This window comes from Leopardus geoffroyi, chromosome X (genome assembly GCF_018350155.1).
Source record: "Leopardus geoffroyi isolate Oge1 chromosome X, O.geoffroyi_Oge1_pat1.0, whole genome shotgun sequence".
NCBI lineage: Eukaryota > Metazoa > Chordata > Mammalia > Carnivora > Felidae > Leopardus > Leopardus geoffroyi.
In genome coordinates, this window is record NC_059343.1 from 63,423,249 (window position 1) to 63,440,936 (window position 17,688).

The 17,688-nt window shown below is 36.2% G+C and overlaps 1 protein-coding gene across 1 annotated transcript in view; it reads right to left on the bottom strand.

Annotated features, from left to right (window-relative positions):
* Window positions 1–17,688, bottom strand: part of MAGT1 (magnesium transporter 1) — a 60,752-nt gene that overhangs the window by 4,248 nt on the left and 38,816 nt on the right. Inside the window, exons 4-9 of the mRNA XM_045470679.1 lie at window positions 17,027–17,167; window positions 15,611–15,751; window positions 14,581–14,670; window positions 13,879–13,942; window positions 4,667–4,741; window positions 1,150–1,240 (exon numbers count right to left, since the gene is read on the bottom strand). Coding sequence (XP_045326635.1) covers window positions 1,150–1,240; window positions 4,667–4,741; window positions 13,879–13,942; window positions 14,581–14,670; window positions 15,611–15,751; window positions 17,027–17,167 — 602 coding nt within the window. The remainder of the gene's footprint in view (window positions 1–1,149; window positions 1,241–4,666; window positions 4,742–13,878; window positions 13,943–14,580; window positions 14,671–15,610; window positions 15,752–17,026; window positions 17,168–17,688) is intronic.

Here is a 17,688-nt window from a genome sequence, read left to right on the forward strand (position 1 = left end):
CAGAGAGAGCCAGGCAGGCCCCATACTGACGGTTGCCCAAACACTCTTTCTTATACTCTCCATAAACTGGATTCTAGGGTACCTTGATGGCTCAGTTGGTTAAGCATCCGACTTTTTTTTTTTTTTTTAACGTTTATTTGTTTTTGAAGGAGAGAGAGACAGAGCGTGAGCAGGGGAAGGGCAGAGAGAGAGGGAGACACAGAATGTGAAGCAGGCTCCAGTCTCTGAGCTGTCAGCACAGAGCCTGATGCAGGGCTTGAACTCACAAATCATGAGAGCTGAAGTTGGATACTTAGCCGACTGAGCCACCCAGGTGCCCCAAGCATCCGGCTCTTGATTTTGGCTCAGGTCATGATTTCACTGTTCATGGGGTTGAGCCCCCGTGCTGTTAGCACAGAGCCTGTTTTGGATTCTCTCTCTCCTTCTCTTTCTGCCCCTTGTCCCTGCTCATGTGCTCTTTCTTTCTCAAAATAAATAAAAACCTTAAAAAATCAAAATAATAAAAAAAATAAACTGGATTCTAATGAAATGTTCTGTTTATGCCATCTAAAGAACCTTGAAAAGTAGACGTGAGAAGTTTTAAAATAACATTAAAAGATAATTTGCTCCAAGGTGCCTAGGTGGCTCAGTTGGTTGAGCGTCCGACTCTTGATTTTGGCTCAGATCATGATCTTGCATTTCGTGGCATTGAGCCCCATGCTGGGCTCTGTGCTGACAGCATGGAGCCTGATTCGGATTCTCTCTCTCCCTCTCTCTCTGCCCCTCCTCTGCTCCCTCTCTCTCTCAAAATAAAAAAAAAATAATAAATAATAAATAAAATAATAATTTGCTCCTCAAGAGTAAGTAGAGTATGTGGACAAGGCATAAAATAATCTAATCATTAAGTGTTTTTAGATTTTTAGATTAAATTAGGTGATGTCAGAACAACCCTCAAAGATATTCCTGAGAAGAGAAATCACATACTATTGTCCATTATATCATAATTTTCTTAAGTTAATTTTTATATGCAACATATCTAAGTTAATGCCTATCTCTGCTTTAGAAGCTAGACTAGTTTGGAGGTAAAGAAAAACAAATATTATAAAGCAACATTAACTCTAATCATTGTTAAGTATAGGTAATCACTATGTAAATATAAAATAATCATACCTGTATGGATATCCATGATATTTAGATCTGAAAATAGACAGCATCCAACTGAAGAATAATACAACAAGTACAATACCAGCCACACACATTACTGGAGAAAAACAAAAGGAGAGTAAAATGAGCATGTTAAGCAAAATAAAAAACTGGGGCACAAATTTTAGTCTACAAGAGTGAAAAGGAAGGGATATAATTTACTGGTAAATTGCGATTTTCCAAAAATTTTCATACCTATTCTTTCTTTAAAATTTTTTCTAAAGTTTATTTATTTACTTTTGCGAGGGGAAAGGGGCAGAGAGAGAGGGAGAGATAGAATCCCAAGCAGGCTCTGTGCTGTCAGTACAGACCCCGATGTGGGGCTTGAACTCACGGTCTGTGAGATCATGACCTTAGTCGAAATCAAGAGTTGGACACCCAACCGCGTGAGCCACCCAGGCGCCTCCGTACCTATTCTTTATCTTCAGGATTCTGCCTTCCCATTTAATTTGAACCATTACAATATAATAGAGTAGTTCCACTTATACACTTGTGCAATTTAATTGCATATAATAATATATTCCTTTAAAATTATCACAGTCAAGAAATTAGTGTTAGAAAGTTCTACTGACAAGGAAATCACTCACTAAATTCCTTCTAAACCCTTAAAAGTGGCCTTATTGTATTGACAAATATTGATTTAAAGACATCTGATAACATCATTGTGACACCCTCACTTGAAAGTACTTTATTCATTTATAGGTAACTACACTGCCTAAATAAGGAACTCATTCAATATGGATGCCTCATTTGAATGAGGGGGAAAATACTGAATCCTAGCTCTAAATTCATAGCTCTCTACATTCATTTCATATGCTCTGATTTGGCATAGCAGTTAACGACCTTAACTCTGAATGCTGACCCCACAATGCTCAAGTATGATTCCCATAACTTGAGGCTCTTTGAGTCCTGCGAATAACACTGGCTAAAAAGCACAGAGGTGGGGATGTGGGAAAGCATGTGTGCTACAGCAGTAGAAGTTCTAGGGAAACATACTTATTGGCCAACACAAAAAACAGCTTTTAGTTATCTTATACGTAGGGAACAGTTTTTTTTTTTTCCTTTTTTAAGTTATCACATAATATGATTAGGGACTAAAATGTAAATATTAAAGGGGCACCTGGGTGGCTCAGTCAGTTAAGCATCCGACTTCAGCTCAGGTCATGATCTTGCAGTCTGTGAGTTCAAGCCCCACGTCAGGCTCTGTGCTGACAGCTCAGAGCCTGGAGCCTGCTTCGGATTCTGTGTCTCCCTCTCTCTCTGCCCCTACCTCACTTGCACTCTGTCTCTGTCTCTCAAAAATAAATAAACATTAAAAAATTTTTTTAAATGTAAATGTTAAATATATTTTTTCTGAGTATTAACACATGATCATTGTAGAAGTCTTTTTTATCCAATTAAACACACATATACATGTATATCTATATCAATCTATATATAAAATCAGTCTGTGTATGTTTGTATTCTACTTTTTTCATGTAACATATCTAAAAGTGTCTAAGACAGTTTCTGGTATAAAACGAATGTTAAATAAGTGTTTATGGTTATCATTTGTATTATTTTATTAGGTTAGAACCTTAGAAGTAGATCAAATTGTGATTATTTTAATATATGTCACCAAAATACTTTATAATTTAAATTCATGCCACCAGTGTAGTACCCAGAGGGCCTATTCCCAATAATGGATACTGAGAAAGGCAAGTTTTTAAGTCAGGCAATTAAAGGATGCATACTGACTAGATAAAAAATTGATACATTTGTTCTGCTTTTGCAATATGTGAAGATTCATTTCAATTCAGAAAAATAAGAATCTTCTAAATCTGAAATCCAATGTCATCATCTTTTTTCTAGAATAAAAAGTAGACTTTATTTAGTGAGTTTAATTTGATAACATTTAACTTTGTAGTCATAAAAGTAAAACTCTGATTTAAAGTTATTTTATGTAAGTAAAACAAAACTACATTGCTAGCATTTCTTTGCAACAAGTACCCATGTGTGAATATTTTAATATATAAAAAGTTCACCCAAACCAATATAAAAAGTTCTAAGACTCTAATAGATTAAATAGCAAAAGTCAAAAAGGCTTTTTACATAAGGGAAAACACAAACAGCTAATAAACATTTAGAAAAATATTCAACTTTACTAATAACCAAAGAAGTACAAAATAATATAAAGTTTCCCCCTCATCTGATTAGCAAACACACACACACACACACACACAACCACACACACAGATTTTTAATGAGCTTAGCTTAGCTAATGTTGACAAAGTTACTGTGAAACAAGCATTCTTTTTTTTTTTTTTTTTGGAAACAAGCATTTTTAAATGCCACTAGCAGGAATCTAAACTATCAGAACATCTGGGGAAAGAGTTTGGCATCATCAGTTTAAAACATCGAGAGAATTAAAAAATACACAGGACCATACAGTCATTCAACTTGTAGGAATCTACCTTCTTTTTTAATGTTTATTTATTTTTGAGACAGAGAGAGACAGAGCGTGAGCAGGGGTGGGGCAGAGAGAGAGGGAGACAGAATCCAAAGCAGGCTCCAGGCTCTGAGCTGTCAGCACAGAGCCCGATGCGGGGCTAGAACTCACGAACTGTGAGATCATGACCTGAGTCGAAGTCGAACGCTTAACCGACTGAGCCACCCAGGCGCCCCTGTAGGAATCTACCTTAAGAAATTAGTATGAGGGGCACCTGGGTGGCTCAGTCGGTTGGGCGTCTGACTTCAGCCCAGGTCATGATATCGTGGTTCATGGATTCGAGCCCCCGCATCGGGCTCTGTGCTGACAGCTCAGAGCCTGGAGCCTGCTTTGGATTCTGTGTCTCCCTCTCTCTCTGCCCCTACTCACACTCTGTCTCTGTCTCTCAAAAATAAATAAACATTGAAAAAAAAATTTAAAAAAATAAATTAATATGAAATGAGAATAAAGCTTAATATACTATGATAGTCATTAAGGAAATATTATTATAATGGAATTTAGAAGAAAAACTAAATGTTTAACAAAATCAGAATGGTTAAGTAAACTACCGCTTAGAGTACAAATTTAAAATCATGTATAGGAAAATATTTATTAGTGAATTGTTTAAGTCCAGTTAAAAAGGGAGGTACAAGATTTAAAATTTTATACACAGAGTTTTAAATATGTTTTTACAAATGAAAGAAACTATATTAAAACATTAAAATATTTAGCTTCTCAATTATGGAATAATGGGTATTTCTCCCCCCAAATGTTTCACACTCTGATTTCCCTTCACATTTTCTACATTAAGTGTATGTTACTTTTAAAATAATTAAGAAGTAAAACAACACACTTATATCTAAGAGAGGAAGTGATTAAGAGGACATTCTTTTTTCTATATTAAAAGCAGAATTGTTATGTAACATTATATGCCAACTATATTTTAATAACACAAAATAAAAATTAAATAAAAAGTAAAGGTATAATTGTTACATTTTGGCATATGATATAACTTACTCTTTCGCTTTCCAATATCCATGTCAGAGGTAGCAGCTTCACATAAGAGCACCATCCCTAAGGTAACCCCACCATCTTAGAAAAATTGTTTAAGGAGAAATTCATACAAAGACATACTACTTTAATATTCTTATTATTTCATGAAGAAAATTACAATGAACATACAAACCTTCAAATTTCAATTACCAAAAACTAAAATACGTAATCTTGTATCTATACAGAATGGCAATTATTTACTATGAAGATATAATAAAAATATTAAGGTTGGAAAATTACTTCATTTGTACAAATAAAAACTAGTATTTTCAACAAATATCCCACAATAACTCACAAATGAAATATGAGTTTTCCTGACATGGTACTTTGATATAACCTTTCTGGACATTCTGGCAACTATTGCTCCATCCTTGTATATGTTTTATTTATTATTTATTTTAATGTTTATTTATTTTGAAAGAGAGAGAAAGAACTTGAACAAAGGAGGGACAGAGAGAGAGAATCCCAAGCAGGTTCCATGCTGCCAGTGCAGAGCCCGATGCAGGGCTTGATCTCATGAACCAAGAGATCATGACCTGAGCTGAAATCAAGAGTTGACATTCAACCACCTGAGCCACCCAGGCACCCACAACCTTGTATACATTTTAAAACATAAATATCCTTTATGATTATTCAACCACCCTCCCAAATTGAAAACACTTGAAATGTACACCATTTGGAGAGAATAGCAACTAATTTTTATTTAAAAAATAACTTTTCAAAAATTCTCCAGAATTTCAACAATTAACTGTTAAAGCACAAATTACTACTAAACTCAGCTTGACATAGTCTAATGAAAAAAAAAAAAGAAAATCCTGTATGTCATCACCTCAATTTTATTCAGCTTAATATAAAAGCTACATAAATACAAAATATACCTACTCATGAAAATAGGTTACACATGGGATGGTTAACTGCTAAAATAAGCAAAATTGAATTTTAAAGCAAATATAATGTGTTCTAATAGAAAAGAGAAATTTACCCTGCAGTTTGGTAAATACAAACAGCAGTTAAAAATGCCCAAATCACCAAGGTCATGATCTCACAGTTCATGGGTTTGAGCCCTGTGTCAGGCTCTGTGCTGACAGCTCAGAAGCTGACGCCTGCTTCGGATTCTGTATCTCCCTCTCTCTGTCCCTTCCCCACTCGGCACTCTGTCTGTGTCTCTCAAAAATAAATTAAACATCAAAAAACTTTTTCTTAAAGCCCATATCAGGGATGCCTGTGTGGCTCTGTCAGTTAAGCAGTCCACTCTTGATTTCATCTCAGGTCATGATCTCACAGCTTTGTGAGTTTGAACCCCATGTCAGGCTCTGCGCTGATTGCTCAAAGCCGGCTTGGGATTCTTTTTCTCTCTGCCCTTCCCCCTCTAGTGCTCTCTCTCTCTCTCTCTCCTCAAAATAAATAAACTTAAAAAAAAATGCCCAAATTAATTACACATACACACATACACATTGTAGGCTACCACATGTGGGTATGATTAAGAAGAAAGGGAAAAAATAGGTGTTCAGGTAAAGCCTGAATTTATCATTGGCTCTATAGTTTGTCTATTCATCCCTTCACTATGGTCTTGCACTCTCTCTCAATAGCCTTTTTTTAGGCATTATGCCCATTCATCATGCTTTTAGTTGCTTAGACAAGTAGTATTCTGCAATGATTATTTTTTCTAAGGTTCTTTATACCCAGATACATGAAAAGACTGATCATTTCTGTAGGCTTTGGTTAGAAGGCACTCTTGATTAATGGCTGAGACTTTTGCTTTCGGAATGGTTTGTTTTGTATCATGGTCTATATGTATTTTCTTTAAATAAGCTTTCCATCTTGCAATATACCGCCAAGGTCTTTGTGTGCTGTTCTCAGTTATCAAGAGCTGTGATGTACTTCCATATGTATTGTTTCATTTCATTTATTGATTCATATCATTTATTGACAAACTTTTACTGACACTGCCTATTATATGGCAGGTGCTTCTAGATGTTGGGAGTTAAAAGTTGGACAAAATTAGGGCGCCTGGGTGGCTCAGTCAGTTGAGTGTCCGACTTAAGCTCAGGTCATGATCTCACAGCTCGTGGGTTCGAGCCCCATATTGGGCTCTGTGCTGACAGCTCAGAGCCTGGAGCCTGCTTCGGATTCTGTGTCTCCCTCTCTCTCTCTGCCCCTCCCCTGTTCACACTCTGTATCTCTCTCTCCCCTCAAAAATAAATGAAGATTAAAGAAAATATTTTTAAAAAGTTGAACAAAATATAGACCATTCTTTGGACAAGTTTACTTTCTAGTGGGATATATAAGTGATGAAACAAATAATAAATAATTACCTAATCATGATTAAATGTTACTATGGGAGAACTGAATAGAAATTAGAGAAAGTAGTATTTTATAACACATAAGAACTGGGCTATAAAATGAGCTAGCAGTGGGGCGCCTGGGTGGCTCAATTGGTTAAGCGTCCAACTGCGGCTCAAGTCATGATCTTGTGGTTCATGAGTTTGAGCTCCGCATTGGGCTCTGTAGCTCGGAGCCTGGAGCCTGCTTCTGATTCTGTCTCCCTCTCTCTCTGCCCTCCCCCACTCACGCTCTGTCTCTCTCTTAAAAATAAACATTAGGGGCGCCTGGGTGGCGCAGTCGGTTAAGCGTCCGACTTCAGCCAGGTCACGATCTCGCGGTCCATGAGTTCGAGCCCCGCGTCAGGCTCTGGGCTGATGGCTCAGAGCCTGGAGCCTGTTTCCGATTCTGTGCCTCCCTCTCTCTCTGCCCCTCCCCCGTTCATACTCTGTCTCTCTCTGTCCCAAAAATAAATAAACGTTGAAAAAAAAAATTAAAAAAAATAAATAAATAAAATAAACATTAAAATTTTTTTTAAAGAACTAGGAGAACTAAAGTATATTATATATGATGAAGGCAAAGACACTTGCATAAAATGAGGCATAATTATAAAATTGTGGAAAAATGTTTAAATTACGTACTTTGAATTATTATTATCCGAGGTAATTTAAGCAATGACATACAATTTCTTTGCCTATTGAATTAGCAGTTTAAAAAAGTGAGAAAACAGGGGGACCTGGGTGGCTCAGTCAGTTAAGACCTCAGACTTGGGCTCAGGTGACGGACGATCTCACAGTTCATTAGTGCACTTGTGCATGCACTCTCACACTGTCTCTCTCAGAAATAATAAATGAATAAACTTTAAAGAAAAAATGTGAGAATACATAATAATACTTAGAACTTGTCAGGGCTATCAGTGCACATATTCTGGCAGCAATCCTCCTTCCCTTTTTTTCAGTAAAATTATTTTGGAAAATAATTTAGACAAAACATCAAGAACAATAGAAAGATTTGTACACTTTGCTTCAAATCTTACTTCTGAGAATTTGGAGATATGTCAAATTATCTTATATTTATTTTTTTAATGTTTATTTTTGAGAGAGAGTATGCATGAGTGGGGTAGGGGCAGAGAGAGAGGGAGACATAGAATACAAAGTAGGCTCCAGGTTCTGAGCTGTCAGCATAGAGCCCAACGCGGGGCTCCAACCCACAAACCATGAGATCGTGACCCGAGTCGAAGTTGGACACTTAACCAACTGAGCCACCGAGACGTCCCTGCCAAATTATGTTTATATCCAAGTAAACACTCGTTGCAATGTTCAACAATAGGAGAATAACTGAATTATACATATTATATAAATATTAAGAATGATCACTATTTTTCTTTGCCTGTATTTTCTTATTTCTCTGTAATTCTCATGCAACGTTTATAACTATAAAGGCCAACAATGATACAGAAAATGCTTGTGATATATTAAACCAAACTGCATACAAAGTATGTCTATAACTACAAAAAAAGGAGCACCCCCTCAAAAAAATACAAATAAGCAAAGAATGCAAGAGGATATGCAAAAATAAACCTAGATTTTAATATTAGGGTTTAAGATCATGGATGAAATTTTTCTTATCTGCTGTTTTATTTTTTACATTCAAATATATTTAATGTATAATTCCATTTGTGTAAAGTTAAAAAATAAGCAAAACTGATCCACATTGTTAGCTGTCAGGATAGTAGTTACCTTTGGGTGGGGAGGTAGCAATCTGGAGGAGGTGATGAGATGGAGGAGGCTTTGGGTTGTGAGTAAAATTTTATTTCATCAACTGGGTGGTGGTTACACCCAGTTTTGTTCATTTTGTGAAAATTTATCAAACTGTACACTGCACTTATAAATTGTGAACATTTCTGCATGAATATAATTCAAATTAAAAAGTTTAAAATGTTATTTTAAAAGTTGCTTTTAGTAGATCACTCAATTCATACAGATTGCTTTATTAATCATGTAGTAAATTATACAATACTAAAATAATGATAATATGTGGATATTTTCCAAACTCATAATTACTAGTTAGTAGTGGTCTCATTCTATTAGTTCTTATCACATGGTAACTTTTGAGTTTTTAGGCTTTGTGTCCATTAAAAAAATAAGGGATTTTCAGTCTCCCATAAAATTCCCTACTGCTAACAAAGTTAAATAACTTCATTCATGGTCTCACCATCACACCTTATTACACAGTATTTAAAGTACTGTCTTGTAATCTGTACACATCTGTTTGTCCCAATACTGTAAGTTCCTTAGATAAATCATGCATTCATAACATTTAGCAAAGTAATTGCTCAGAAAACATCACTCACACCTTCCTAACCACTACCAAAAAAGCTGAAACAAAATAAAGGAAAAATAAATATCTCACTGAAAAAAATTTCCCATTTTGCATTCTATTAACCAAATTTACAAAAAATGCTGTATTTCCAAATAGAAACTATTGTGACTTCATCAAAATAAAAAGCTTCTGCACAGTGAAGCAAATAATCAACAAAACTAAAAGGCAACCGACAGAACAGAAGAAGATATTTGCAAATGACATATCTGATAAAGAGTTAGTATCCAAAATATATGAAGAACTTACAAAACTCAACACCCAAAAAACAAATAATTCAGTTAAAAACTGGGCAGAAGACATGAATAGACACTTCTCCAAAGAAGATGTACAGATGGCTAACAGACACATGAAAAGATACTCAATTTCACTGATCATCAGGGAAATACAAATCAAAACCACAATGAGATACCACCTCACACCAGTTAGAATGTCTAAAATTAACAACACAGGAAACAACAGGTGTTGGCAAGGATGTGGAGAAAGGGGAACCCTCTTACACTCTTGGTAGGAATGCAAACTGGTGAAACCACTGTGGAAAACAGTATGGAGGCTCTTCAAAAAGTTAAAAATAGAACTACCCTATGATCCAGCAATTGCACTAGTAGGAATTTACCAAAAGGATACAAAATTACACATTTAAAGGGATACATGCCCTCCAATGTTTATAGCAGCATTATCAACAATAGCCAAATTGTGGAAAGAGCCCAAATGTCCATCAACAGATGAATGGATAAAAAAGATGTGAGAGATATAGATGAGACAGAGATAGAGATAGAGATAGAGATAGAGATAGAGATATATAGATATAGAGAGGGAATAGAATATTACTCAGCCATAAAAAAGGAATGAAATCTTGCCATTTGCAATGATGTGGATGGAGGTGGAAGAAGGTATTATGCTAAGCAAATTACATCACTCAGAGAAAGACAAATACCATGTGATTTCACTCATATGTGTAATTTAAGAAACAAAACAAATGAACATAAGAGGGGGGGAAATGAGAGGCAAACAAAGAAACAGGCTCTTAACTATAGAGAGCAAACTGATGGTTACCAGAGGGAGGTGGGTGGGGGAATGGGTTAAACAGGTGATGGGGATTAAGAAGGAGGGCACTTGTGATGAACACCCAGTGTTGTATGTAATAGTTGAGTTACTAAATTCTACACCTGAAACTAAATTTACACTATATGTTAACTAACTAGAATTTAAACAAAAACTTGGAAAGGAAAAAAATGCTATCTTTCAACAGGCTTGCAATCTGTTCCAAATGTATGTGAAGCTTTAAGTAATGTTTAACCTTTAGGCAGAAGAAAAAGGTAAGACTATTCCTATTTCTTAAACTTCTTATATAATTATACTTAAAAACTAAGGACAAGCTTAGGAGAGAATTTTGACAGTCTACAATGTTAAAGAGACCATGATTAAGGTCCAGGTTCTACCAGAGTGACATGGTTCATAGACCAGGCTCTCAAGTTGAAAGCCATGGATGGAGAGGATGGAGAAAATGGGAGAAAAACATTGAAGAGACATTAACTAAAACATTTTTCAAAATGAATGAAGGGGGGGGCCTGGGTGGCTCAGTCGGTTAAGCGGCCGACTTCGGCTCAGGTCATGATCTCGCGGTCTGTGAGTTCGAGCCCCGCATCGGGCTCTGTGCTGACAGCTCAGAGCCTGGAGCCTGTTTCAGATTCTGTGTCTCCCTCTCTCTGACCCTCCCCCATTCATGCTCTGTCTCTCTCTGTCTCAAAAATAAATAAACATTAAAAAAATTAAAAAAAAAAAGAATGAAGGGTACTGACCCACAGATTGAGGAAGTTCTGCAACCCAGAAAACAGGAGGAATACAAATAAAAACATTAGGAAAAAAGTCTTAAAATCCATCAGAGAAAGACACACTGCCTTCAAAGAACAATAATAAGAATTAAATCTAACTTTTTCACAGCAACTACATAAGTAAAATACAATGGAATAACATTTCCAAAGTGCTTAAAGAAATCTAGAAATCTATACCTGTAAAATACCCTTCAACAATGAAGAAGAAATAAATTTTTTTGGAAAAAAAGTTAGGACAAAGCTAGAACACCAACAAACCACAAATCACTTAATATTGTATAATTTTATCTGCCATTTTGCTACACTATTCAGTTTCAAAATATCATTAATTGAGACCATTTTGAGACACTGAAAAATTTCCAAGGTATAGTAATTTGTTAATACACCAAACCATAAACAAGCATTTTCAAATTAAATTTTCAAATAATTTGAAATAGGAAAGAGAAAGACAAAGTTGTATCGTCTCTTATATGTGGAATCTAAAAATAAATTGTATATACACACATGCCTGCAAGCATTCATGGATACAGAGAACAGACTGGTGGTTACTAGAGAAGGGAAGTAAGGGGTGGGAGAAATGGGTGAACTTTTTTAGTTTAAATAAACTGAATAAAAAATGTTAAAAGAATAAAAAAATAAATTGAATAAAAAATAAATTTTAGGGTTTGAAAGAAACATGGTTTGGATCATATTTTTCTTGCGATCTTCTTTCTTATCATAAGGAATAGGTGTTTATCATTAATTTTTTTAGCTCACCATTCCATGGCTGAACAGATGAACTTTCCTGGCTCTGAACTGGATTTTAAGCAGATTTGTTTTCCATATTATACATGAACACTGTTTTGAGAAAATATCATTTTCCCAAATGTCCTTCAATTAAAACCGAAAGCTTAAATTTTTTCCAGAATGTTTCCCTTCACGTATCTCTAGTAAATAAATCACTGATAAAGTACAATAAAATGGGGAACGATTTACAAAGATTGACTAAAGGGGGTATTTACAAGGGTTTTGATTTTTTCTTTACACTTCTTTTTATTTTCTAAATATCTTTTAATTAACTTGTATTGCTTTTATAATCAGAAAAAAATTTTTAAGGGATTAAATTACTCATATTGATTGTAATCACCTTCAAATTTCTTAGCCAGTTCTTAGTATAATCCATTGTCAACAGAGTAAGTGTTGAACTAGATGACCTCTAAATTCTTTAGATTATGAGATGAGACCTTACCATCAAGCCACTGGGCAGTTTTCTCTAACAGCCTGGGCTACAACTGACTCTAATGTCAATGTCAGGACCCCTTGGCCAAGAAGCACAACTCTAGGAACATTACATTTGTTTACCTTGTTGATTTGTTCTGCAGAGTCACTGCTTGTATATTCGTGGGGTGGGGGGTAAACTGTGTTCAGTAATACTATGAAATTTAGACACTGACCTGTCTGTTACTGTTGAGACTGAAATTTTCAGATGTGAGAAAGTAAAAATCTGCCCTGCCATTCAAAAGAATGGGACAACATACAAAAAGCAGCTACGAAGTTCACAGGAAATAATATTTCTACCTAGGACGTGCTGCAGCTATAAAATGCCAAAATAACCTCTGTCTTTGAGTAACTACTGTTTTTTACTAAATGATGAACACTGTTCTCTAAAATCATACACTGATTTAAATTATATCAGTAAGGTAACAATCCATTCTTGCCTGGAGGATCTAAGTCACTAAATGTACAATTTCTTCTCTTATTTCAGAGGGAGAGAGCACACGCAAGTAGGGGATGAGGGGCAGAGAGAGAGTCTTAAGCAGGCTCCATGTCAGCACGGAGCCAGACATGGGGCTTAATCCCATGACCCTGGGATCATGACCTGAGCTGAATTAAAGAGTCAGATGCTTAACCAACTGAGCCACCCAGGTGCCCTAATGTACAATTTCTAAGTAGCCTCAATTTACAACTAAATAAAGCTTCAAATAAAGAGTTTGTGAAGACAAACTCCCACATTTATCTGAACTCTGTATAGTTTTTAGGAAACAGAATCCTGTGTCCACTTCACAGTCCAAACTTGATACTAATCCCTTTACATTTAGCCTGGCTTTCCTTTAAGTTTATCAAAAACATTGCTTCCTTTACATTTCACTTAAGCTTCACCCTTCCTTCAAATTTTATAATAACTCTATCTTTCCTTAGGTAAGATGTCACATGATTCTTCTGATGTGCAATCTCCCTTGAATCAGTGATCAATAAACCTGGCTCTATCAGACTGCAGGTTTGTCTCTGCGCTAAGATAGATGGCACAGAAATATGATTCCAAAGATATTAAAACTTGCATTAATAAGAGAGCAGCCTCAGGGTGCCTGGGTGGCTCAGTCATTTAAGCATCTGGCTCTTGATGTAGGCTCAGGTCATGGTCTCACGGTTCCTGAGTTCAAGCCCCACGACAGGCTCTTCACCGACAGAGCCTGCTTGGGATTCTTCCTCTCTCCCTCCCTCTCTGTTCCTCTCCCAATTGTGCTGTTTCTCTCTCAAAATAAATAAATAAACAAAAAAATAAGAGAGCAGCCTCAACCAAACACTGTAGACAAAATACTAGAATGTGAGCAAACAGACAAATTAAAATGTAGTACCAAGGACTTATTATAAAGAGGATACTAAACAGAAGAACAATATGTGTTTCAGCTACAAACTGGGCTTGGCTGCTTCCATGGATATAATTCTGGGGGGAAAAAAGACAAAATTAAATCTTTAAACATACATTAACTTTTGGTATTCTAATCCTAAAATGGGCTATTTTCAATTCCTATGAAATTATTAATTTACCTGATGTATACCAGCACTGGATCTGTGGTATTCATCAATAAGTAATTTGGACAAAATAAACATTATTTCTGTGTTTTTATTCATTTGCCTTTTCATTGTACTTATACTATGTTTTCAACAACAGAACATATGAGAAAACTAGTATTTCAGTGTACAAGACCATGAGGTACAATAATGTAAACTTCATGAAGACAAAGACTGCTTTTCTTCTTTATCACTATAATACTTAGCACAGTGCCTAGAAACGGTACATGCTCAAATACTAGACCAATTATTCTATTTAGTTCAAGTCTGACTTTCATAGTCAGCCTAGTCAAAAGGACTCACCAAATGGGATAAGGAACTTTCCACTTTTTTTGTTTTTTAGGAACTTTCTACTTTTAAGAGAACTTTTCAGTAATTGAAGCTCAGTATCAGAGAAATTAAAAGGTAAAAACTAAACCTAGGTCCTTCACATCCTGGCAATGATGTCACAAAATAATTATTAAGGTTAACTTTGGTATACAATGGAAAGAAATTCCAGACTTCCCTTACCACATGTCCTGTGTGGGGATTCTTATGAGCATACGGTGGTCCTCTTATATGGTTCCACATTTGACCTGATGTCATAGCAAGCACAAAACACTAAAAAACAAAAAATAATGAAATACTTATACAACATGGTGCAGCTGCTCCCACACTGATTAACAGGTTTATGAAAAGTGTGTCTGCTTAAGTAATATGTTAACAAAATTTTTTCAGATAAATGATTTTTGATTAAGTCTTGTATTTCACAAGAACCAATAATAGTTATTCTGAAAGGAAAACCATATTTTAAAATTATAAATAAGCTGACACAAGTTTCACAATTGAAAACTGAAAAGTCTTTTAGAATATTTTCAAAGGGGGGCACCTGGGTGGCTCAGTCTGGTTGAGTGTCTGGCTCTTTGTTTCCGCTCAGGTCATGATCTCATGGTTCAGTTTGGGAGTTCAAGCCCCGTGTCAGGCTCTGCGCTGGCAACCCAGAGTCTGCTTGGGATTCTTTCTCTCTCTCCTTCTCTCTTTCTCTCCCTCTCTCTCTGCCCCTCACCTGCTGGTGCTCTCTCAAATAAAAATTAAAAAATTTTTTGAGAGAGAGAGAGAGAGAGCAAGCAAGAGCGGAAGAAGGGCAGATAGAGAGGGAGACACAGAATCCAAAGCAGGCTCCAGGCTCTGTGCTATTAGCACAGAGCCCAACACGGGGCTCGAACTCACGAACCACGAGATCACGACCCGAGCTGAAGTCGGACACCTAACCGACTGAGCCACTCAGGTGCCCCAACATTAAAAAATTTTTTAATACAGAAGAAAATTAGAAAAAAAGAGCATTTCCAAAAGAAATGCATATTTTCATAGGGGTGAATAAAAACTGAGTATGAGTTTCTCCAAACCCTGGCCATCCTAATGAGATAATGGAGGAAAGAAACTGATTTTAAGGCATGAAATAAAAACATATAAAATCTCTTCTCACAGGGAAGAAATAAACTTAATGCTACCTAACTATACTATATTGTATGCAAACAATTTTTGTTCTAAATTTACTTACCAAGGCTGCAAAAGCCCATCCAGTCTTATTGAAGAGAAATTCCATATTGCTTCTTCGAAGATATACGAGTCCACCAATAACAGCCAAAAGCAATCCCAACATAAGAGGACCAGCATAATTTGGAGGTCTAATTACTCTAATCTAATGGAAAGGAAAGAAAAATGTTTTAAAGTATGAAATTTATTTGTTAATTATATAGGTCAAACTGATTTGAAATGAAAGCAATAAAAATTAGTGTGGTTATTGTTGTGATGAGCACTGGGTGTTGTATGAAAGTGGTGAATCATATTTCACATGTGAAACTAACATTATACTGTATGTTAACTAACTGGATGTTAAAAAAAATTTTTTTAATGTTTATTTATTTTTGAGAGAAAGACAAGGCACAAGTGGGGGAAGGGCAGAGAGAGAAGGAGACACAGAATCCAAAGCGGGCTCCAGACTCTGAGCTGTCAGCACAGAGCCCGATGCAGGGCTCAAACTCACATACTGTGAGATCGTGACCTAAGCTGAAGTTGGATGCTTAACCGACTGAGCCACCCAGGCGCCCCAATAAAAATTAAAAAAAAAAATTTTTTTTCCAACGTTTTTATTTATTTTTGGGACAGAGAGAGACAGAGCATGAACAGGGGAGGGGCAGAGAGAGAGGGAGAAACAGAATCGGAAGCAGGCTCCAGGCTCTGAGCCATCAGCCCAGAGCCTGACGCGGGGCTCGAACTCACGGACCGCGAGATCGTGACCTGGCTGAAGTCGGACGCTTAACCAACTGCGCCACCCAGGCGCCCCAAAATTTTTTTAAAAATTATTTCAAATTCTTTCAGGAAAAATTACACTTCTTTTCTTTTCATCCTAATCAAAATAGTCTATAGTATATCCTAAAATGGGATGGGATAAGTACAACATTCTGCTTACAACATAACATCTTTTAGATTAAGATGTATTTGCCAAGTTGGGATGCCTGGGTGGCTCAGTCAACGGTTGAGCGTCCAACTTCGGCTCAGGTCACGATCTCACGGTTCGTGAGTTTGAGCCCCGCATTGGGCTCTGTGCTGACAGCTCGGAGCCTGGAGCCTACTTCCAATTCTGTGTCTCCCTCTGTCTCTGCTCCTCCCCTGCTCACACGCTGTCTCTCTCTCAAAAATAAATAAAGATTAAGATGTATTTGCCAAGTATCACTAGATAGTCCATGGACTTAATGAGGTCAAAGGAGTGGTTTCCATACTGAATTCAAGAAGGTGATAGAAGATGTTTTATAATTTCACTCTTTCATCAGGATGATTCTGTTAAATGCTACTTTTGAAGGGGCTAATGAACTATTACCACTTCAGTGATATGGGGAGGAGACCAATTAGGACCTCCCGTAAGACTTGAAGTGGATAATGGCAAAGTAACTTTCTACAAAGTAGGGAAACTTACATTGACATCAGTTCTGTCAGCAATCCACCGGGCAATCTGTTCAGCTGAAAAACCACGCACCTGCAACTCATATGTATCACCTCGTTTGGGTTTCCCTTTTGCAGGAAAGTTGATGAAAGTTGGAGCTGAATTCATGTTTAGCTGAATAAAAAGAAGTCCATGAAAATATAAGTTATCAAGAAAATAATCTTAACAGCAAATATTTTCTTGAAATTTAGACATCTTAAGGAAAGTGGTAAGCGGTGGAGTCAGGATTCAAATCCAAGGCGGCCTGTGACCTTAATTAATTAGTACACTTTACTGACCAAATATTAATTCCTAGCTAAGTAGTCTATACTTTCTACTTTAGAATGGAAAATCTCATATATCACAAACATTTTCATCTGTTCAGAAATTATGCAAAAATAATACATTTGTGAGAACTAAAATTGCCTTATGTAGCTGGACTAAGCTCCAAATAGAGTACATTCTCAATCTGGAGAAAACAAGACAGTGCTCTAAAACTGCAATGAAATATATACATACATACATACATACGTACATACATACATAACACTGCAGTGAAAACCATCAAAATGGTAGTCATATGCAAAAACAGTTAATTCTAAAAGGTTCATAAATGTTTACTGATAAGCATCACATTTTTCTATTCTCTATAATGA